Source organism: Lutjanus erythropterus, chromosome 2 (genome assembly GCF_056507025.1).
Source record: "Lutjanus erythropterus isolate fLutEry1 chromosome 2, fLutEry1.hap2, whole genome shotgun sequence".
Lineage (NCBI taxonomy): Eukaryota > Metazoa > Chordata > Actinopteri > Lutjaniformes > Lutjanidae > Lutjanus > Lutjanus erythropterus.
The window spans coordinates 14,430,416-14,453,734 of NC_139318.1; the positions used below are offsets into that span (position 1 = coordinate 14,430,416).

Consider the following 23,319-nt stretch of genomic DNA (forward strand, 5'->3'; position numbering starts at 1 on the left):
TTTATGAAGTAATATTACAGTTTCATTGACTTAACATTTAGTCAGGACTTCCTTCTTCACTCTCCGATGTATTGGGCATATCCTGTGCTTTCACACAAGTTATAGCGACTAGCAACTAGCTAACACTGGCTAGCAAGAAATGTGTGTTCCCTTAAATAAATTACACATTCTCTGCATTTGAATATTGTTGGAAACATCCAGGATAATGTTAGTACACAACTCAACAAAATATATAACATATGTTTTGTGCTTTTAGACTTTTTAAAAATGTTTTTGGGGGATTGTATTGGTCCGGCTCTAATCAAAATACATCTTTCTAATACACAGTCTGTTTACAAATGTTCAGCTAAACACCCTCTCATAATGGAGCTGCCAAGTAAAAGGCAGTGTGATGGCTGAGCTTTTGCGGGGGGCTGAAACACACGTGTCACTTAGAATTCAGCTGTGTCACACCCCGGACCAAGCCAGTGCTGACAAATATTGGTTTTGTGTCAAAAAGCTACTTGAAAGTTGGATGTGTTAATCTTCCTGCTAATGGCCTGGCAAAGGCCTCCTTATTATTCTGGCCCCAGCTTCCCTCTACTGAGGGTGTCTCCACAAGGTTAATTAGTGGAGGGTCTCCTGAGGTTCCCCATACGATGTGGGCTTAGGATAGTGGAGGTGCCTCTACACAAACAAGGTTAATGGAGCCTCAGATAACTCCCTCCTTCTTGTTCCCTCATGCACATGCATCCACATTGAGAGTGTTACTGTGCCTTAATCATTCATCTGCCTTTAAGGTGGAAGGGCTGGCTGCCTGGGGAGTTTGAACTGTAGGTATTGGCTATTGAGATGACATTCACATCTGCTTACGGTCATTGCATTATTTAAGTAATACTTCAGCTGGCAGTGGGAAATGGCGGTATGGTAAACAACTGCTATTTGCAGCTATATTATGTGATGAAAACCAAGAAGTTTAATCATAGCGTGTCAGAGCTGTGCAGAAACAGCAACAGCAGAAAACATTTCTGCTACTAAAAAATGCATTTGGATATCATTTCGCCCGGAAAACCATTTTAGGAGCTATCATCCATCAATGATCTTGCAGTGTAGCAGCTTTTCTGATGTAGGCAATAATGTCCTATTGAGCTAATCTCGAACCTATGGGTGTATCTGTCATCATTTCCCTCGAGAGAGGCAGCAACACAAGGCTTAAATCAAAGAAATAACTCACAGAGAGAGAGAGAAAGGGGCCCAGCAAAGGTCACAGTGTCACAAATGACTTTGCATCAAGAGTCACACTTTGAATCACACCTTTGAATAAAGTGTCTTTGAGCCATTCCCTAACACATATGGCTGAGCAAACGGCACATTTCCGTGTGCACCTCTTACCCCACTGTCCTCCTCCTCCACTCTGTGACCTCCGTCAGGAACAACGTGATTTATCACACCAACATCCCCTTCAGCACCATCCTGATTGCTTTGATTTCTCTATTGACATTTCCGACCATCCCACCTGCATGCATTTTTCATGCTTGACCTAGGATGGCGAGTGTGCATCCACCGACGATGGTCATGAAAACACTTGAGAAAAAAAAAAAAAAAAGACACAATATCTCTCAGAGAGTGCCTGGAGCTTTATGTGCAACAAACATGTTTACTTTATGTTCCATGAGTTCAGAGGCTGGCCAAGTACAGCTCTGTCTGTCTCTGCACATCGTCTTGTCCATGTGAAGATATCGCCTTCAGAGAGAAAGGGATGAGAGGCGTCCCGCTGCCTCTTCGAGGTCACAGGCAAGGAGGGCGCTGATATGCTGGAGGTTTGTAAGGGGAATGAAAGGCAGGAGAGGAGTAGCTAAAATTTTTAAAGCATGACCCAGTCCCCCTTTGGTGACGAAGGTGGCACAGCGTGTGCTGAGAGGCTTGTGAAGGAATCTGGCTCCTCTTACTCTCTCATATGCACATCTAAGCACTTTCCCAGCCTCTGCTGCCCTCACCCCTGTGTTTATCACTGTGTTTGTGAGCGTGGGGGGAATGTGACAGTTCATGGGTATAAAAGATCATACAGGAGTTTAGTGTATTCAACTGATTAACTCCACTAGCTCATTAACTTCACATAAAGAAGTTTAAAACAAGTTTTATTTATTAAAGGTAATTAAAAAAATTGGGTATTCTAGTTTTTTCTTTTTTGAAAGCACCTACAACACATTTAAACATGAGTTGGATGAATGAATGCACTTTACAGCATTCAGTAAATTCAATAAATTAAGTTTCTAAAGAAACATGATCAGCATGTTAACTGACTTTCCAGCATACATTGTTTGAGAACATCAGATATTCAAGAAAAAGTTGTTTTGCTGGTAAAAATTGTAATAATTTATACAAAATTCATGGGCATGGTTGAGAAAAATAATATAACATACAATACAATGACATGTTTTTTTCCCTGTCAGTATTTTTGACATTTTAATCCATTAATAAGTCTAATTGGACAACAGGATTTTATTGTGAAAGCCCTCGCTATCTGATCTGACAGCAATGTGGGCTAGCTAATGACACGACGACAAAAAATAGCCAGTGGAGAAAACATTGTCGACGGACATTTGGAAGAATCTGGTTGTGATCAGAGACTGTGAGAACTGACCCTTCATTAAGCATCTGTGTCCTGTCCTGTGAGCCCTGTGAAAGTGTAGATGTAAAGTTACCTGACTCCTGCATATGAGATATAACATTTATGCTAAAGGACTGAGGCTAAAGCTGGCTTACATTTCAGTAAACATTGATCAGATGGTGAAATACAGCAGGTAAGCTATATCTACATGATAGATGACAGAAATACACTCATTAATGTGGGGAAAGGACGCACAGGGAGTCAATTAGTGCAGCGGCCTCCTGCACATCACTTCAACGTGTAGACAGATGGAAAGCTTGACACCTGTGGTTATGGTTGCTAAGCTATGATTGGGCAGTTGCTGTTTGGAGATAGGCCTTAGCAAAGGGGCAATAATATTGTCAGTAGCTTTGCTACTTGTAAAAAGTCCCAAAAAGTATTAGCTTTTAATAACCACAGACTACGCACATCATCACTATGGAAAGACACTGACAGATGCAGGAGCACAGGTGAGCAACTGTGTATCTGTGTTTAATCACAGGTGCAGATTTGACGTGGAGGTAAGTGAGGATAACGGGTCAGTACTGGTACTCAGCTTTGTGGATGCAGGTTTGCAAAACTGGATCCATACAGAACTCTGGTTTGAGAGTTGAAACTCTTCATAGAAACATGTTTTTATAGTTTGAAGAAACCATATATGATGGAAACTTGCTGTGTCTGTAATACACTTTAAGACAAATCATGGTTTCGTGTTTTCTATAATGAAATAATGAATAATAATGAAAACAGTGTGAACCATGATAAAGGTCAATCTTAAAATTTAATAAATTCACTGAAAGCAGTTGGACCAAAATAGATCCAACTGAAGCAGCTGCAGCTGTAAGTTCTTCATGTGAAAAGGAAATCAAATTTGTTTGCGGGCAGCACAGTGGTGCAGTGATTAGCACTGCCGCCTCACAGCAAGAAGGTCCTGAGTTCGACCCCCTGGCTTGCCGGGGCGGGGCCTTTCTGTGCATGTTCTCCCCATGTCTGCGTGGGTTCTCTCCGGGTTCTCTGGCTTCCTCCCACAGTCCAAAGACATGCATGCCCGTAGGTGTGAATGTGAGTGTGAGTGGTTGTCTGTCTATGTGTCAGCCCTGCGATGAACTGGCGACTTGTCCAGGGTGAACCCCGCCTCTCTCCCAATGTCAGCTGAGATAGGCTCCAGCAGCCCGCGACCCTTACAGAATAAGCGGTTACAGAAAATGAATGAATGAATGAAATTTATTTGTAAATTTTATAAGTGTGACTGAAGAGTTGTTGGTTAAACTTAATGGCTTAAGCTTATTGAACTGTTTTCTTAAGTACAACTGAATTAATATCAAGTTTATTTGTTTTAAATCATTACAAAATGACCACACCTTGTCTTTTCAAATTCAGTCAACTTAAAAATTTAAGGCAACCTGAATACTTTTTAAGTTTTAAGTCTAAACATTTTTTTTTCTTTTTACAGTGTGTGTGGGGTTGTGTGTTTGTCAGGAGCAGCGTGTGTTTTTGTTTGGGCTATGAATTCCATGCTCCCCAGTGCAGCGAGCCATGCTGTGTGTGATACTGAAGCCTGAAATTTAAAAAACAGGCCATCTATCGAAGTCAACATTTCAGATGTCACCTCTGTCATGCTGTTGAAGCTGAGAGTTTGTCAGCTTTTGTTTTCCATTGTGGGAATACCAGAAAGCCTCAGCTAAACTCCAGAAAGGGATAGTTTGGATTATTTGATACGCACTTGTATGAGGTACTTATTGATAGTCAGTGTACTGCCTACATGTTGGGTGACTCACACCCAGTTTGGAAAAGCAGAAAGGAGTATCAGCATGGATGTTAAGCAATGGACTTCTGTGGATGGGGTCAACAATGAAAGGTACTTTAGCCACTTAAAAAATGTCCACCTACAAAAATCCATATTGCTATATTTAGAGTACTTTTTACTTTGCTATCAGACAGCCTTTTCTGACTGGAAACCAGAAAGCTAAATATAGCTTTCTTTAAGCCAAGCTCCATAGGCAAAATCACATAAGCTGCTGATCTATTGCTGTCTTGATTGGTTAGTGTGTCTGTGTTATTGTGAATTTGAATTAACCTTTTAAAACTCCAAAGTCACACAATAACACAAACAAAGTGGTCGACCAGCAACTCCTATGTTCTGTGATGAAAAATTACTGACTTTGCCTGTAGTTTGTTTGGTTTGGGGAGAGCAATATTTACCTTATATAACAATGGTTTCCCATCAAAAGGCTGTCTAATGACAAAGTGTAGTGGTGAAAATATTCTAAATATAGTGTACACTTAAAAAAACAATCCATCTAAAATAATCTGTATCAGTTTAAGTGGCTAAAATACCTTTTGTTGCTGTCCCTGTCCACAGCAGTTCAGTGCTTAGCTTCAGTGCTGGTGCCCCTCTGTGCTTCTCCAAACTATCTACTGTAGGTAATACACCGAGTGTCAGTAAGGACCTCATACAAACCCACTCAAAATAATCTGAACAATCTCTTTATTGAATATGTTCGGCATGGTATCTGTGTTGTATAAATTTTGTGAGATCCCACCAGCGGTCCATGCATCCACTGACATGCATACATGATTAACAGATCAATCACGTCCATGAGTGCTTCTCTCATGTGATACCATAATATTATGTCTCTGCTGCTTTGATCGGCGCTGGTTATTTCCATCCAGGGAACCGCTGCAAAACCTGCAGGTACATCACACACTTGTAGGCCCAACACTTCACAAGCCCTGTTTGATGCATCTGTCTACAAGCATGGAGACCCACTGACTGTGTTATTCCACAGCACATTAATGGAGGGCCTCCAGCTGAGTGTGGCTGACAGACATCTGGGGGAGAGAGATAGCTAAGATGTGGCAGCTCCTGTCGCTATATTGATTTGCTCTCTAGCACTGACATTCGGAGCACACATGAGCCAAGCTTTGACAATCTTATGTTCTTGGGCTGTTGTGGATTTCACGGTGGAAAAGTGAAAGTTATTGTGGGCGATGCCAAGGTATGGCAGTCAACACGGGGAGAAAGTCAGCCCGGCTGTTCTTCTGGAGGGAAAAATGTTTACTGGGTCATAATCTGTCCAAAGTCTTTGGGAGCAAATATGGGCGGATGAAAGGCAGGGCTCAGCCTCATACATATGCATAGCTGTGACATTGTGAACTCTGAGGGTTAGCATGGAAAACGATGACTAATTATGTTTGCCGTCTGTCATATCAAAAGATGTGCTGAGTACGGGGTGGCAATGACCGTCCGCACTTCTGCCCGTCTCTTTCACTTTCTCTCTTTGTCCGCTCTTTCCGTCACTCTTGGTAGTGTCCTTCTTGCCTGTTTTAATTTCCCCGTCAGGCAGTCTGCTCGCTGTCTGTGTGACTAAGCTGCTAGATTCCTCGCTTGTTGACTCAGCAGTTAAGTGCATTAATTCCCCATCTCTCTCACTCATTTGGTATTCAGTGGGATAGAGAACAAAACTGTTCTCTGGCTGGCTAATGCCACATAAATCTATATGTAAACATATCATAAAACAGAGCCTAAAACTGTAGCTTTGAGTGGAATCACGGCACTGTTACAAAGCTGAAAAGCTACCTTCAGAGATTGACTGTATTTCCCTTAAATGTATTTAATTTTGCAGAGCAGAAAAAATAAGGTATAATTTATAGCAAAATACTTTAAGATCTTGTATTTGTGCATTTGAAATACTTAAAGGAAAAATCTGTCGCATTATTTCTGTTCTAAATCATAAAATGACCGTGATATCTCATCAGAAAACAAGGAAACATGCCAGGGTGAAATTCTGGCTTCTCTGGCAACGGTGCCACAGCCAGCATGTTCTCATTTTGTTTACTGCAGTTCAAATTAATGCCAAATGCTCGCTGAACGAGTTAGTGTCTGTTTATGAGTCGTAAGAAACCATTAATAATCTTTTAAAAGAAGATGATTTTTTTGTTGATGGAGTCTAGCAAGCAGTAAGGCTGCCTGTCCCTGAACTCTAGGGCTGGGCATCGGTACTCAATACCTTTTAAGGTTTCAATTGAAATAAGTGAAATAAGCCAGTACCAAGTAGTATCAACACTCCTCCAGTCAAACTTTAATCCTTCAGGTAGCCAGATGTAGAAAAAAGACTATTTATGTGGTATTGCTGTCAGTCAGACCATCACCACAAGTGTTCTTCATAAAGAAGAAACTTTTTTTCACTTTAATTGTACTGCTATCGTAATTGTTTTAAAACGATACCCAGCCCTACTGAACTCCAGCTCCAGAGTGTGTATTTTCATAGAAGTGGGCTTTTGTTAGCAGGATAACTACGTTCACAGACAAGTGACAGTTACAAACAGCTGATCAACTTACTGTGAAGGACTCATCACTTGTTATAGTCAAATTATGATGTTGTGTTTGTCTTGCGCTCCTGCGGTGTTCCCTCTGCCTGCCTGAGCCTCCTCAAGTCTGGGGTGGACGGGACAGGGGGAACAACTTGCTTCAACTATACACTGTATAATAAATGGGAATTCGACCTAGACTGCAGTACTCATTTTTTTGGATGTGCAATTCTTACATATTGCTCTTTTAAACTAGGTGGCATCACCTACAAAACATACCTTAAAGTAACTTAAAACTTTAACTTTGTAAGTCGATGTTGACATTTGGTTTCACTCGGGACCTGGACTCCAGTCTCAGCAGTAAAGGTCCTGTGTTTGACCCATCTTTCCCCACACGCACCTTGTCGCTCTATATACTGCTCCCATCATAATTACTACAGCTGCTACAGCTCGCTGCCAAACAATAAATCTAAATAAGCTGCTTTCACAGACGACCTATAAAGCCATTTTTCAGGTGAGGATGGGCTTAAAGCACAAAGCAGCGGCCTCCCACCTCCAAGATATCCTGATTGGCCACTTCAAATCTATGATGTAGGAATTTAGAAGAGCTCACATTTTCCACGCCAGTATTTGAAATGTGTAACAAGAAGTATTTGATATATTTTTGCCTATATCTGGCTACTGCCAGACTTTGCATGCACTGATGTCTCCTTATTCTTGTATTCACTGCCTGTACTTGTACCTCAGTGCATCATATACATTTATTCACAGAGGTCAAACCTAGTAAGTAGGTGCTTGGCCATGTCTGAGACACGGCAGACAGAATAAAATGAAATGGATCTATCTGCATTCAGGCAGAGAAAGGGTCATTAAAGTGTCCAGGCTCTCCGTGTGAGAGAGACCGTGAGACAGACAGAGAAGCAAAAACCTTTCGGCTGCTTCTGGTTTCTTCTTTCTCTCTCTCTGGTGATCTGCTTTGCTGTCCAGCCAGTCACGTTAATGAGATGGGCAGAAACCTTACTGTCATTGTGTCATTGACTTTTTGAAGAGGGCCCTGCAGTTGGGAGGACTGTGCCGAATTCTCTCTTTTGAACCCACATCTGGGAAATGTGGTTAACAGGCGGGTCAGAGAGAAGAAGACGTACAGAGTGGAAGAGGCAGGGACAGTAGGAACAAAGAGACGCGAGGAGAACAACAGAGGCCAAGCAAAGAGTGAAAGTAACACAGCGAAAGAGAGACAGAGAGACACTTGAGACAGACATGAAAAAGAGAGGAGGACAGCGGATAAACAGAGATCGACTGTGTGGTCCAGACTCTGGGCGAGCTTAGGGTATCAGCTCCTGGCTTTGAGCTCTGCGGGTAGTTAGCCGAACACCCCACTGCTATTCAAGTGTGAGGGAGGGGTCAGAGCTGACCGCATGGCCTGCTGGGAGCTGTGGCTCTCCGTCTCTGGTATTCTGACGGCTTGCAGCTCACTGAGCGGAAGCTGATGATAGATTGTTGAGGGAAACCTCAAATTAGTTGCTCTGCCTACACATTTGCTTGTTTTCCTCAGGGGAAGGGAGGAATGACGGGACATGCAACATCATTATTACCCACAAGGCCACTAAGAGTATGTAACCAGGGAAATTAGCCTAAAACTATCATGAATATGCATGTATTTATTATCATATGTTGAACTCAAATATCTGGTAACACTTTACAGAATAGGCACATGACTTCATAAATGTTTTGTGCATGAAAAAGCATGAATTTATTCCTTTAGTACTTAACGAATTCCCCAGAGTCAGCACTTCTGTATATATTTCAGTATCATGCACAGGGTGTGAACTACAGGTGAGCCAAGGGGAGCATGGCTTCTGTTAATAAGACTTCTGAAAACATGATTTGTGAATTTTTATTTTATTTTATTTATTTATTTATTTATTTATTTATTGAGGATGGGTGGGTCTCTAAAATGTTGACAATAAGCTATTATAGCTATTGGCTATTACTGATATATGATGCAGGCATAAGGATGAATAATTCACTTTAATGAAGATACCTGCATGCTATTATTGCACCATTGAAGTTTGGCAGCACAATATCATAGACTTCACTCACAAAGATCAGGAAGAAAAAACAAACTTTCACAGTCCCAGATATCAGATATCATACTGTGATGTTTGGTTTTGATAAACGTGGAGGTTTTTATATGTTAACTGGACATATTTGTTAAAAAAAAAAAAAAAGCGAGCTCCTACAAAGGCCATAGTAAAGTTCCTACACTGATTATATATTTGTAAAAAGAAAATAAAAGAAAACAAAATAATGTCCATAATATTGGACACAATTTCAATTTTTAATTATTTAGTTGGGAAAAGAAAGTTTCCATGCACCATAAGCAACATATGGTTAATATGTTATTCCACAATTATGACACCATTATCATATGTTTAACATCAGTATTAACGATTGGTCACCATTCAATTTGAAGGGCCATAAACATGATGAAGTCATGAAGATGTATTGCTTTGTTCATTGGTCATTCACATGGTATATTTATGTTATCTCTGCTGCTCTTTCTGTTTTACCATGTTGTATTTCTTATATTCATTATTTTATTGTACAGCACTTTGGTCATCCTCGGTTGCTTCAAATGTGCTTTATAAATAAACTTGACTTGACATTATGATTAGGGAAAACCAGGGGCGATTGTGTCAGGGGAATTTGTAACACACTCAAGTCCTCCACTCAAAAACAAGCAATACTTATTCTGCATGTTCAGAAGCACTTTTTACTGTATTTTTCTTTTTCTGTCTTAAGTTGAGATGACTGTAAATTGCATTGCATTGCATATATTTTAATTATATTAATTAGTTTTTCTTTTATATTCACAGTCTGTGTAAATTATATGCATGTTTTTTATGTTAATGATTTTAATTCTCAAGTGTTTTTCACATTTCTGCTGATGAATATCACCTGAATCATAGCAATTAATTGGAATATGTCTGAAGAGGGGGTCGAGCATGTTAGCAAAAGAAGAAATGCAACATATAAAATCTAAATCTTATGCTATCTATAAAGTAATTATTAAGTGTGTTAAGTGGAAGACCATTACGTCTATTGACGGATAAGTACATGGATAAAAATATGGGTTTAGGTCTTGTGTATGCATGTGCAGGTCTACACATGTATCTGTTTTTGCATACATGCTAAGGTATATTTCGATTTACATGTTTGTGTATTACATGCATTCTGTTACAGTTATATCCTGGTATGAAAACACACAGGCATTGTAGCTTCAGCAGCTAACATTAGCTTTTGGGAGAAGAAAATCATGATATCACTTACGTAGCTTCTGGGTGTGTAGTCTTTCTAATTACATATCTTCACAGTCTTACACTTCAACAGTTTTACGACTAACCACAACTGTCTGGACTTGAAAAAATATCTTTGAAATTGACTAATATCATATGTATAATTTGTGGAACAATTCGGACAGAATCAAAAAGTAATTTGTCTCTCGTCATTGACTACTGTTTATATTTTTTCCAAAGTTAGGTCCCATAGTGGGCCACTGGAAGGGATGTGACTTTGCCTCTCTATAAGCCTGAGGAAGAATTCATGTTTGTAATTTCTGAAGTGTTGTAGTTGTTTCCCCCCCAAAAAAAGATTAAATAAATTAAATAAAGATTTTGTTTTTTATTCTTTGATTTGATTTCTGTTTTAATGAAATCTTAAAGCAAGTACAAGAACTAGATCCTCTTCTTTAACACTTGTGTGTATTATTAAGTATTATGTTCTTGATAATGTTTTTCACATTTAATTAATTCTGCAAATGAGCATACATCTGTAAAATCAATTATGGAGATTTGGGTGAGATAATATAAAGAGCTTGTTTGTTAAGAGCCCGTTGAACTTGAAAGCCAAAATTTGTCACATATTTGTTTTGTAAAGAAGAAAAAGCAGCATTAGTTACTTTGTATTCGTAGCGAATAAGGACGTGATTGCTATCACCGCAGACAAAAACACGGTTTTTGCTCTGCGAGACAGGACAACATCCAAAATGAGAAAAGTTGAATTGCATTAGTAAGGGCCATTGATATTCTGACAGTCCTGTCTGAATATCAATTCCCTCGAGAAGAAAGAATGCCCCTGGGGATACAAAGGGGAAAAAAAAAAAGAAACAAAAGCCTGAGAATGTTCAAGTGAATCATCTTTTAGTCATTCTGCTTGGTTCTGGCTCTTAGTGAATTCCTAGACTTAAGTTAAGCGCGCCACTCTTCACTGACACAAAGAGACAGGGGCAGGCGTTTTATGCATTCGGCAGGATTTGTTGACATACTGAAATATTATGCCAGTGCAGCACTTTTCACTTCATTTGTGCCCTTACTGTGGTTAGTTTAAAAAAAAAAAAAGGCTGGCAACCGTCAAAAGAATATTTCACTGTGTGAAATATGGATCACTGACTATCAAAAGCTCTCACCCAGAAGAAGAAGGAGGTTAAGAGCAAAAGTATCAAATAAACATGAGATAAATTCCTTCCCAGTTGACATTAAAGTGGTTTACATTTGCACATTTTAAAAGTTCTTCAAGGTTTTACAATGTAGATTTAGTTATTTGACCATGACGGGGCTCTGAAAAAGAATCTCCTGGTTGTAGCTGTTCATCATCTTGTCTCCTCCCCTCTGTCTTGTCCTCCCTAGCCTGCTGACACTGATGGTTTCTAAGTGAGTATCTCTCTCCCCCTCTGTCATAATCACTGCTCTTTATGATCGGTTTGCCCTCTCTGCCCTTTCAAGATGCGGCATGTAATGAGGGCTCTGGAGGACTGTGTGAGTGGGCTATTTAGCCATTCAGACAAGATCAGCTCACACATCCCACGCTCTTTAACTCGACTCCCTACCAATACCTCTCAGCTGAGCGTAGTGATTGTTTGTCCCGCTTGCAAGGTCACACGCCGGATGGAGACGGAGAGGCTCAGACATTCAAACTCAATGTCCTTTCAGTGTCGACTCAGTTCGTGTCAAGCACATTATTAAAATGAGCATATGTGTTTTTAAAATTTTAAGTTAAATTTGAAAAGGCAAGTCAAAATAGTGACTTCTTTATCTAGAAATAATGACTTAGTTTCTCAAAATGATGAGAAACTTTCTACTTTACTATTTCAACTTAAAATACAAATTACAAACACATTTATTTTCCTCACATTTTTTTTTTCCAGTTTGAAAAACCCATTGTTCATTTCAGACAAAGAGCTTAAATTTATTAAATTTTAGGTGTAAAGGGGGAGAGACTGAATTCAATAATAACCTTCATCATTGTTTGCAATGTTTTCATTACTGTGGGAAAAAGCAACCATGACTTATCTTAAAGGTAGAATCAGTCAGAGCTGTTGGTACCAGAAGGATAGTTTATTATTGAATCTCATTCTCAGGATGTCACACACCATCATTTCAGGTTGGTAAAATGTCCTGAGGACAGCAAAATAATGAGGGAAATAAGGAAACGCAGGCTGAGGGCAGCATTTCTGCAGATACAGACACACACCTCTTCTGAGTCACAAAGGGATTATGTTTATGTGAGACTACATTGTTTTTCAGAAAATGTTATGTACTATGTTACTATGTTAAGTGTATTAGAAATTCACAGCAAGTTTTCATTGTATATATGTTTTCTTCAAAAAATGGTCTCAGTAGAGTTTTTTTAATTGCATGCTGGAAAGTCTGTTAATGTCTAATCATGTCTTTTAGAAATGTATTTTAATGAGCTGATTGAACTCTGTACAGTGTGAGTTCATTCAACTCGTTATTTCAAATCAAAGGATCCCAAGTTAGAAGAAGTTGTGTTTGTAAGTTCTGAAGTCATCTTAAAATAAAGACTAGAAATTCAAAGTTTAATTAACTTGAATATATAAAACTTTTATATTTATGTTAAGTTAATGAGAAAAGATAAGATGATTCTACTAAATTCATGTAGGAGTTTTTATATTGTAGAATCAGTGTACAGACTTCATTGCTAAATGAATGATTTTTTCTCGCAGTCATTTATATGACAGATCTCACATCAATCAAAACACCTAAATTCTTTTGTGTAGACCCACAAACTCCATACGTAACCACACAATATTTATTTCCTTCAATGCAAGCTCACTGGACTCACACTTAAAGTGTACAGTATACATCCATAAATATGAATAAATGAATGTAAATGTGTGTATTGTGCACACAGAACTTTGCCCGTCCCTAATGGGATTACTCAGACACATTAATCAGCAACAAACCAAAATTATCATATGTATACCCACCAACATCTTACAGCACGAACTACTTAGAAAAAACACTTTGGGCTTCATGAATGTTTAAACATACACAAAGAACCTGTTTATATAAAATCCCAAAAGATCGCCAACATTGTATTCAAGTAAATACACACAGATCTTGACATCAGTCAGAACAAACCCAAACATAAAAAACAAAGCCTGTATACATACACATACATACCATTTAGTCTCAGTAAGCACATTATAAGCATAGTTCATGTAATGCATATGTAATAGGCTACTTAATCCACGTTCTTAAATTCTATTTCTCCTCTTGTTTGTAGTTTCAGAGCAGTTCTCACCATTTTCTGTCTTTTATTTTGCAACCTTCAGTGGAAAATAGAAATGTTTTATTCCATTCATGTCAGACAACCAGGAAAAAAATCAAACATTTTTTCATGCAAAGAAAGAAAATTGAACATTCAGAGAATAATAGCCTGGCTCTCATGTATTGGACATAATTGCCTTTTCTAAGAGAACTGTATAATTGTTTTGTAGTTTCAAATAAAAAGATAGATATTGACCATATTTTAATAAAATTTCAGTCTGATCATAGGGGGGGGTTCATACACCATTGCATTACTATGGAAGCACATTTCCATTCATTAGAAAACAAACAAAAAAACAAGGATCCTCTAAATGAGTGGTTCAATAAAGCTGAGGGGTTAGAGGGGTGAACGTAGGTTCAAGGGGTTGTGGATAACCAAGGGAGAAATGTGTATTGGAAATAAACAAACAAGAGTTTGCTGAAGGTAATATGCTGATATTCATTTCATTAAAATTCGGTTTGAATCCTTTTTTGTTAGTTGCTTCCTCAGTTATCGATATATTGAATGAAAATAAATGTGGGGTGGGTGGCATGAACTTTTTTCAGCATCTGAAGGCGGGCATGGTAGAAAAAACAACTGCTCTAATTCATTGTAAAGAAACTTTTCTCCAAATACTTTATTATCGTGAAATAATGACTTATTTATCACAAAATAACCACTTACTTACATAAAAATAATGATCATAATATCTCAGTATATTCAGTTAGTATCTCAAATAATGATTTTTTTATGTTGAAATAATCAGCAGTTTTGTCAAAATAATGACTTAGTATCTCAAAATATTTAGCAGGTACCTATGTCAAAATAATTAGATAGCACCTCAAAATAATAACTGAAGGAGGTTATCATTATTTTGAGAGTCTCTCATTAAAACACACATTACAAGATTTTTTTTTCAGAACATTGGCTTCCTAGCATTACAGACTGGACTTTAGATTTGAATTTTTCATTGGATAAAGTAGGCTGAGTTTAATTTGTATAACTGGTAAATATGTATACGCTGAACTGTGCATGTGTCTCCCCTCTAAGCCCCGCCCCTGCCTGCCGTTTGACCTATGAACGGCTCCGCGTTAACTCGCACATGCTCCCGACGTCATCTCTCTTTGGTCTTCCGTGTCAACATGGCGGCATCCATGGCATCTCAGGCTGCAGCAAGAGGACTGAGGACAGCAACCTCAAAGCACATACTTCTGGACAAACTCAAGGTACTGTCGCAGCTCACGTTGCTGAGAGAGCGGGTTTCATCCCTCACGGGTTTGTCCTGCTGCCGTTTGTCCGCTGTCATCGTCTCACGGAGCTGTTGGTGTAGCTACGTGGCTAACAGGTTAGCAAGTGTGAGCAGAGAGGTTTGACAGATCAAAGTTGAACAGTGTGACTGACAGGCAGCTCTCTGCTCATATAACGACACGATGTAACCTGTAGTGCTGCTGTAGTTGTATTTATACGTGTCATGTCATGTACATGTTACACAATAAATGTACAATTGCTGCTGTGAGTCCAAATACAGTTATTGGACAGGAGCTTTTCTCACTGACCTCCTGATGTCTGTCACTTTGACATTAAACTGTTATGTATGTATAAGCTTGTGCGTGTTTGCAGTTTTAAAGGGTTGTTAAGCTATAAATTGGCAAAATAATTAAAAAAAAAGAAATAAAAAGGAAAACGTAAGTCAGGGATTCTCTTTCAGGCATTTCAGAATATTTGATTAATACAAATATCAATACTAATACTTCTTATTGATCCTGATACAGTACCCTTATTGATACTCCTCTCTGTTATTTGGTGCAAAATTTTAGCCATGACATGAAAAGATGTGAAAAGATTAATCCGTTTTTTAATTATTACTTTTTTTTTTTTAAACTTTTTTTTTAAGTTAAAATGTTTTCTGAGTTATTGAACTTAAATGCATTTTCATCAAATGTAGGAGGGCTGCAACTAACAAGTATCTTCCTAGTTGATTAATTCACATTTCACAGTTTGATTACATTCACATTTAAGAAGCAAGAGGTTTGACTTTATTCTTAAGAAATTACTCAAACTGATGAATCAATTATCAGAATAGTTGGCATTTAATTGAAATAATAGACTAATAGACGATTACTTGGTTAATTGTTTCAGGTCTAAATTTTAATAAATTGTGCCCACAATTTTGAACATTTTACCTTATCAGCTGTTTACGTAATGTTACATAAACATCAGTAGGAGTTTCTTTTGTCTGCTTCATTACTGACCAGTCAGGAACTGAAAACTGGTACTACAACAGTACCAGTTTTTGATACTCATCCCTACACTGGGCAGTGTGAGCCCTTGGCTTATTATTAACAGCATATACAGTACAGATTCACAGTTTAGCTTTAAGGCCAACTCAGAGAATTATACCTGAACACTGCCACCAGGACATAGCTCAAAGTTTCTAACTGCAGATAAGAGCACAGTGAAAAGGTTAACCCTTGCACTTTGATCCTCCAGTGTCTGTTTGTGAGCTGCGAACAACAGCTCACAGCACATAGTTTATCTGATTAGATTTGTCCATATACACAATGGCAAATGATAACAGTTATATGTCATCTGCTCTGCAAACAAAGCATTAGGCATGTTTAAAATCAGATAGGAACAAAATGCTGTTAGAGGAGTGGAAAGGAATCAGAAATAAAGCTCTGTACCTTGTATTACTTGAAGTTTGTTTCACAAACAGAATCAAATGTTCTGTTTAGCAGTGCCTCAGTCTGATGTTTCTTCTCATCAGATCTTTATTGGAGTTATGTCTGTATAAATGTTTGTTACGCTAGTGCACATGTCCTGACTGAAAGGACATAGCAGGAACCTGTTGATACTGTAAACATTGTTCCAGTCAAGTAGGCACACTGTGTTTTGGCATTACACTTGGACGTTTGCAGTCATGTCATATTTACTTTGTCTGCTTTTGCTGTGTTGCCCTGTTAGTTTTTTTGTACTGATGGAGCTATTTGTCTTGACATTTGGAACAAGTTTTGAATTAATTGGAGTAGGCTGTTTTTGTTAGGTGGTGTGCCTGAAGCACAATAGTATATGTTAAACACAGAACTGAAAAAAAAAAAAAGGCCTATTTTGTTTTATATTGCAAATACCAATAAATTTAAACATATTTTGGTCCTGAGTCTTCAGATCAAGAAAGAACAAATAAACAAATTTGCATCAAACTTCCCAGAACCACAGTTTTTGAGCACCTGTTGCTCATTTTTGCTAAAAAACACCTCAAAAACATTTATAAAGCAACATAGTGGTGGGGATATTACGATACATTGGTTATTTTAAGTATTTTAAGTGGTTGAGGCAGTCTCTAATAGGCAAAGCTACCTTCTCGTCATTTCTACTTTCTTTTCTTTGTTGCTTTAAACAGATTGGTATACTGTTCACTATTCCAAAAGTCTGTTCCAACAAAGGTAGGAAAAGCCACCGTACTGATATACACAGATATGTGAGACTTGGACAGAAGTTTCAGAGAACAAGAATTTTGATGGTTCAAAATAGATTTTTTTTTTTTTTTATATATAAAATTGAGAATAGGAAAATACTTAAGGCATTCAGAAACTGGCTATTATTGAGTCTGACCATTTAACCAACATAGACAAATTGAGACCAGGTTACCACTTACCTTAATTTTTAAACCTCGAAGATTGACCTAATACTGTATCCTCCAAATCACTGTTCAGAATATATATGACAGTGAAAACTGCTCTGAAGGCAAAGAGTGACCCAGTTAGGTGGCTGAGAGTTATTTCTAGGTATATGGCAGTTAATGGATAAGATACGTATTAAGTAGAAAATTCCAAGGAGTATTTAGGCCTAAATGTTATGTTGCACTCAGCCAGACTTTCCAAGTTCTTGCACACACCCATTAGAACCCACATTAGATAATATATACATGCAGAACTAACAGATTGTCACATTTAAAAAAGGAACCCTTTCTAGCTGAAATGAATTAAATACTTATCTACATATGCATATTAAATCTCTGCAATGTCAGGCATAACTCAGTTATTATTGTTGAATCAGTCTCTTATAGGGCTAAGATGTATTTACCAACTTGACGATAAAATTCCCAACGGATAGTATTACCATTTCAAGTTGTAATCATCATAAAACTATGGCTATGGCTGTAACGATAACCACATTACTGCAATAGATGGTAATAAGCTCGACTCGCAGTAGGTCATGTGATGTCTGAGGTGGGTTGAGCTCATTACCATGGTCACTGCAAGCTTTATTTTGAAAAGTCAATCTCATGTTGAGATCAGCACGTAGCTCTGTTAATACATCTATGGCTCACACACAAGTCAGGAGCACAGGCTCTGATTGGTCGACCTTCATTCAGACTTAATCATTATTGCATTTTTTAATTTAAGGACCTACGCTACTCTTACAACAGCATCTTTCAATAAAGTCACATAAAATGTAATTCATTTTATGGTTGGGGTAGTCGCATTGAACCTGCGGTGGAATACCAAGCCTTTTCACCATGTAATAAAAAATTGTCCTGATATAAGACTATATTTTGTGATACTGTATTGATTCTCGAAACACTGTATCATGATAGATGCAAAGATTTATGGCAGTGGTTCATTTTGTGCTCTGTTTAATCCCCTGACCGATAGACAACAGTATTGTTCACTATACATATTTATTAATATGTATAGTATATTTTATGCATGTAGTGGTTTGTTCTTTATACTATCACAGTTTTCCTAAACTTATATTTAAAGAAATCCGTATGTCACTTTGCTTATAGAATCACAATATATTGCAATATATTGAATTTGAACCCCAGTAATGTGATACGTATTGCATAAGACTCACAGTGACATTGTTTCCAAAATTGTTTTACTCAGTGCTGTGCAGTTTTCAGTGGCATGCCCTTAAAAAGTTAACTCTTGCAAAACTTCTAATCTCACATTTACTGGCTGTTGTACCTGCTTCTCTTCCATTACTTTCATTTGTGTCTTTTTCTCTCTCTTGTTCCTCTTTCTCTGTCTCCCTCCCTCTCCCTCTCTCCCCCCCCCCCCCCCCCCCCCCCCCCCCTTCTCTCTCTCTCGGGCCAGGTGATAAGAGTAATGATGAGGGATTCTCTCTGGTCTGTAGCACAGTATCAGAGCTTGAACTGATTGACAGCCAGGTATCTCTACAATAGAATCAAATCGGCTCTGACAGTATGTCAGCTAAGCTGAGGAATTCAATTTGCGATGATTTGTCAACAACAATGCAGAGGACATCACAATATTCAGATGGTTTGGCTCCAGGATGCTCTTAAAGGGGGAGTGGGATGTTGTGATTTTTTTCCTGCTCTCTCTCTTTCTCACTCTGTCTCATAAATCAAATCTCCTGAATTCTTGTCTGCACAGCGAGATAATCCTCAGGCTGTTTTTCACTGTCGCTGCACAGTGGTGAATTTGTAAACGTTTGCTAAGTTTTTTATTTTTTGTAAGGTGCGCCTGCTTAGTAATAACCCAGCAGTGTCGAAGCCCAGCGTGGTTTGAAGGGAAACACTGGGAAGAGAGGTGGCTCAATGAGACTGGGTCCTGAATATTTTACAGAGGGGGGAGGAGAGCCCTCTGCATGCAACGACTTCTTTTGCTGGAACTTCAAACGACGGGCGGCTTCCCCATCTGTCTCAGCAAGAACACATTTACATTTCCTCCCCGCGAGGGATACTGGAGGACGAAGTTAGCTCTAACTGGATTTGAATATCGCTTCACCAAGGTTAATAGCCATTTCTGTAGCTGGTGAGGTGCTTAGGCTTTTTCAATAATTTAGAAGGGCTGCAGTCATTAGGAAATGTTGGCAGCCTCTGAAATGGGGAATGCAATGAGTGAATGCACTCCTATCAGCTTAACTTGTGTTGTTGTTCTTGTGTAGATAATGAGGAAAAAGTGGGACTGAGGCTGAAAATTAGTTGAGAAAACAACGTCAGTGATTGCTGACAGCTGTAATTCATTAAAAGTGCAGAATGTTGAAGTCATACCAGCTTATTCAGCATCTTTGAAATTAGACCTTCAAACATATTGTAAGTGTGATTTGGATTTCATGATTGAGCTTGCTTCAGGCTGCCCTCTATGAACTTTTTCTTTTAAGGCATGAAGACCTGATATCGATAGGGTCAGTCCAGCAGCCTGATTGTCTGTTTTTGTGTCATAAAAACAGCGATGACAGTGTTACAGTGTGAGTACACACACTGTGTTACAGAGGAACATGTCCGCTGCTGGTGGCAATAAAAGACAGCAGTAAAGCTGCCCTAAAAGTAATAAATTGTCTCCACACAACTGGCAGTTGTAATCCTGAATACCATTTTCAGGCTTCGAAGCTACCGTGAAAACGGAGGGAAAAGAAAGTGAAAAGCTATCATATTTTCCCCAAACGCAAAGCCATTATTTACTTATATACCTTGCTGTTATTGTAATTATGAGTATAAGGAGAGCATGGTGGGGTACAAAATTCTGTACTTTTAATGGTACAGACAGAATTTTGGCAGTACTACCGAGTACTTGTTCATGTTAAGGGAATTAGTGCCAAATTTCAGTTTCTGAGAACACATCTGAGTATAGAGAGGACAAGAAAGAGATCCCTGCCGCTTGTTCTAGTTCCAGAGTGGAGTGACAGCGACAGGGCAATAGGTGTGAGAGGGGAGAGTGAGGTAGGGATGGATTTTAATTTGTATGTAAAGTGTTCTAAATAAATAACAAAATAATAGTGTCGAAATTAAGAAGTTTGATCTTATTTTTACATCTATCTTAATGAGATTACTTGTCTGAATACAGGTTAAATAAAATAAACTAAAATAAAATTTAGAGTAAAGTATTGAAAAAAGATACTTTTGGGTAGCAGAACTGAATTCCAGGCACCGGTACAGGAAATGTTACCCCGCCCTTAATGAGAGACAAGGGTCAGCCACTGTTTGTTCATCCCTGCCTCAAAAGTGTCAAAAAATCAACTTGACGAGGAGCAAGTACTGAGCAGTTGTGGGCATGTAGGGAGGGTCGGACTTGTGCTCATCAGAGTGTGGTACCTGGTGCAGGCAGAGCAGAAATGCTTCTTTATGAGGATACTTTTACACTTGTGGATGCTGTTCTGTGCGCTTCTATCGTGTGTAATACAGGTTTTTATGTGCACAGAAATGGAGCTCCCCTATGGTCTTTAGGCTGAGCCTAGAAAGACAACAGAAGAAAAAAAAATCAGCATGTGAATACTGATTTAGACATTGTAATTTAGACATACCATGGTAACAGGTGAAGCTTAGAAACCTTGACGCTTCAAAACTTTGAAGTGTTTGGGCAGCCCCTATACTTTTGCTGGATGTAAAAATTTAATCAGTTAGTTTGTTTGTCCTGGACACGGTTGCTAAGATAAATTTTCAAAGTGATGCAAACATTTTACGTTGAGCTTTTTTCTTTTGTGTAATCTGAGATGAATCAGTGAAGGCACGTGATAAAACCAGTGAATCATTCATGTAGCACCAATGAATTGCCATTGTTGTGTTATTCATGACTGTGGCTCCAGGGCTTTTGCCTGGGACCAAGTTCATAAATGTGGACTTGGATGTATATGTGGGTGAACTTTTGACTTAGTTGCAAATCCTTGCATTGCCTTCTCCTCATTACTGCGTTATCTTCCTCTTAGACTCGACACCTTTGAACATGACTCTGTACACCCTCTCTTATTAACTATGCTAATTACTGAAATCCCTATCTGTAGAGACACAACAGTCAGGTTTTCCTTTCTTAAGCCTGTCTGCTGGAGATTAGACCTGCCCTGCCTAAAGACCTGCCAATGATGCAAATCTTACTGATCTAAATCCTGGAGCCATGCTCTACTGCTCCCGCCTCTGTCTCTGCTCTACTGCTCTATTCCCGGCTCTCTAACAGACAGATGTCATTTCTCTCTCCATACTCTAATGGTCTGGACACGACCTTAGCTTTAAAGAGGCAAGGGCATTGAAAGCTACAAGTGTCTGTTAGTAGTAATGAGAGCAAAAAATACATCTTTTGTGCCATACAAGTGGTCTGGACATTATGAGGCTTACAATGAAATGTGTTAGAGTTTAAAGCACCCTTCAACAGCATCTTAAACAAGACGTAAAGGATAATGATTGTGAATGCCTAGATGTACTTAACAGTGTAAATACAGTTGATTAACAGTGTAGTGTGCAGTGTTTGTGAGGATGGTCATTATGCTGTTGTTAAAGTCTCTGAAAACACAAATCCACAATAGCCTTCTAGGGTCTTACGTACAATAGCAAGTATTTAAAAAGTATTAGAGATTAGTTTTAATCGAAATTCAAAATGTTGTCAAAATATTGTTTGAATTTGGCTTGCTTGTGCCTGGCCATTTATTGAGAAAATTACACAATTAATTCCATTAACCAACCCAACAGAAAAATGTCAGTTTCTAAGCCCCACTCAAAGCGGTCTGCTCCCAGTGGCTTAATCAGCCTCTCTGAGTCTGAGACAACTCTTCGATGGGAAGCTGAGACCTTTATATTGTTCCAGACTCCTTTGACACAAACAGTAATTTTACCTTGCAGAATTCAATATCGGTTTGAGCATACCCTATATTTAGAACATTTTCACTGCTGTACTTTGCCATCATACAGCTTTTTCTGATGGCTAACTGAAGCCGCCATCTATGCTCTCTCCACAGCCACCAAGACTCTTCAAGTCCTTTTGCCTCGCAGGACAAGAGAGTTGCTGGTCTACCGCTGCCTTGATGCCCCAAATAATTACAAAATTACTTTGGATCCAAACTGTCCTTTTATAACACCAAAGTCACACAATAACACAAACTAATAGATCCTGGCAGTGAAAACTTCCATTTTCTGTGAGATAAAATGATTGTTTTTGTCAAAGAAGACTGGTGAAGAGTGCATACATGGTAACTTCACTTCCCTGTTGGAAAAGGCTGTCTAATGGCAAAGTGAAGAGATGAAAATGTTCTGTGGATGGGATTTTTTTTTTTTTTTTAAGAGAACCATCTGCAGTGCCCACATGGTCTTGAGAAATGGTAAAAACAGCTAAATTAGCTGTTCTTTGAACGAGGTTTTCCAATATTAATGAACAATTATTTTCACCCAGATCTTCATAAATGCAGTTTTACTATTTAAAGCCAGATTTCCAGAGGCTTTAAACCAAATGGCAGAGTGACCTTAGGTTTTACCACTACATCTCTTTTATCTTTGCCATTTCTCCTCATCCAAATCTATGCAGGCAGGCGCTAAAACTGAGGACAGAATAAGGAACTTCTGCCATCAATACTCAGCTACTTTATTAATTAAAGGAGACCGGACTTTTTGAGTTAGCCCACTAATGCTTCATGAGGCATGCTCTTGCTACATGGCTGGCTTTAAGTGGAAAAATGCCTGTGATTCACGCTGGCCTGTTTATGCAGAAAATCCACATCAACTCTGCTTCTTTGCTTCTCCTCCATTTCTTTAACTGTGTGTCACCTCTCTCACGGCTTACTACACAGTGCTTGTCTAATTGCAAGACAGCCTGTATTTATGAGTTGCAACTAAGTAGCAAACTGCCACCTCATTAGCAGAAAAACATTCTACTGCAATCAGTACGGCAATGATTTTGATCGTCTCTCTGAGTGCCGCTCTCTCTGATTCAGCCTGTGCTCATGGAAGTGGACACTATAAAGTTCCCCTTTTAAATTCTTCCCGGATGGTTAGCTAAATGGATGGGGAAAAGAGACGAGTTCATAACCTGAATGGGAAC

General features: G+C 38.7%; 1 protein-coding gene across 1 annotated transcript in view; it reads left to right on the forward strand.

Annotated features, from left to right (window-relative positions):
• The first annotated feature begins 14,628 nt into the window (after window positions 1-14,628).
• The window catches only part of suclg2 (succinate-CoA ligase GDP-forming subunit beta), a 126,299-nt gene continuing 117,608 nt past the window's right edge, over window positions 14,629-23,319 (forward strand). Inside the window, exon 1 of the mRNA XM_084729271.1 lies at window positions 14,629-14,778. Coding sequence (XP_084585397.1) covers window positions 14,629-14,778 — 150 coding nt within the window. The remainder of the gene's footprint in view (window positions 14,779-23,319) is intronic.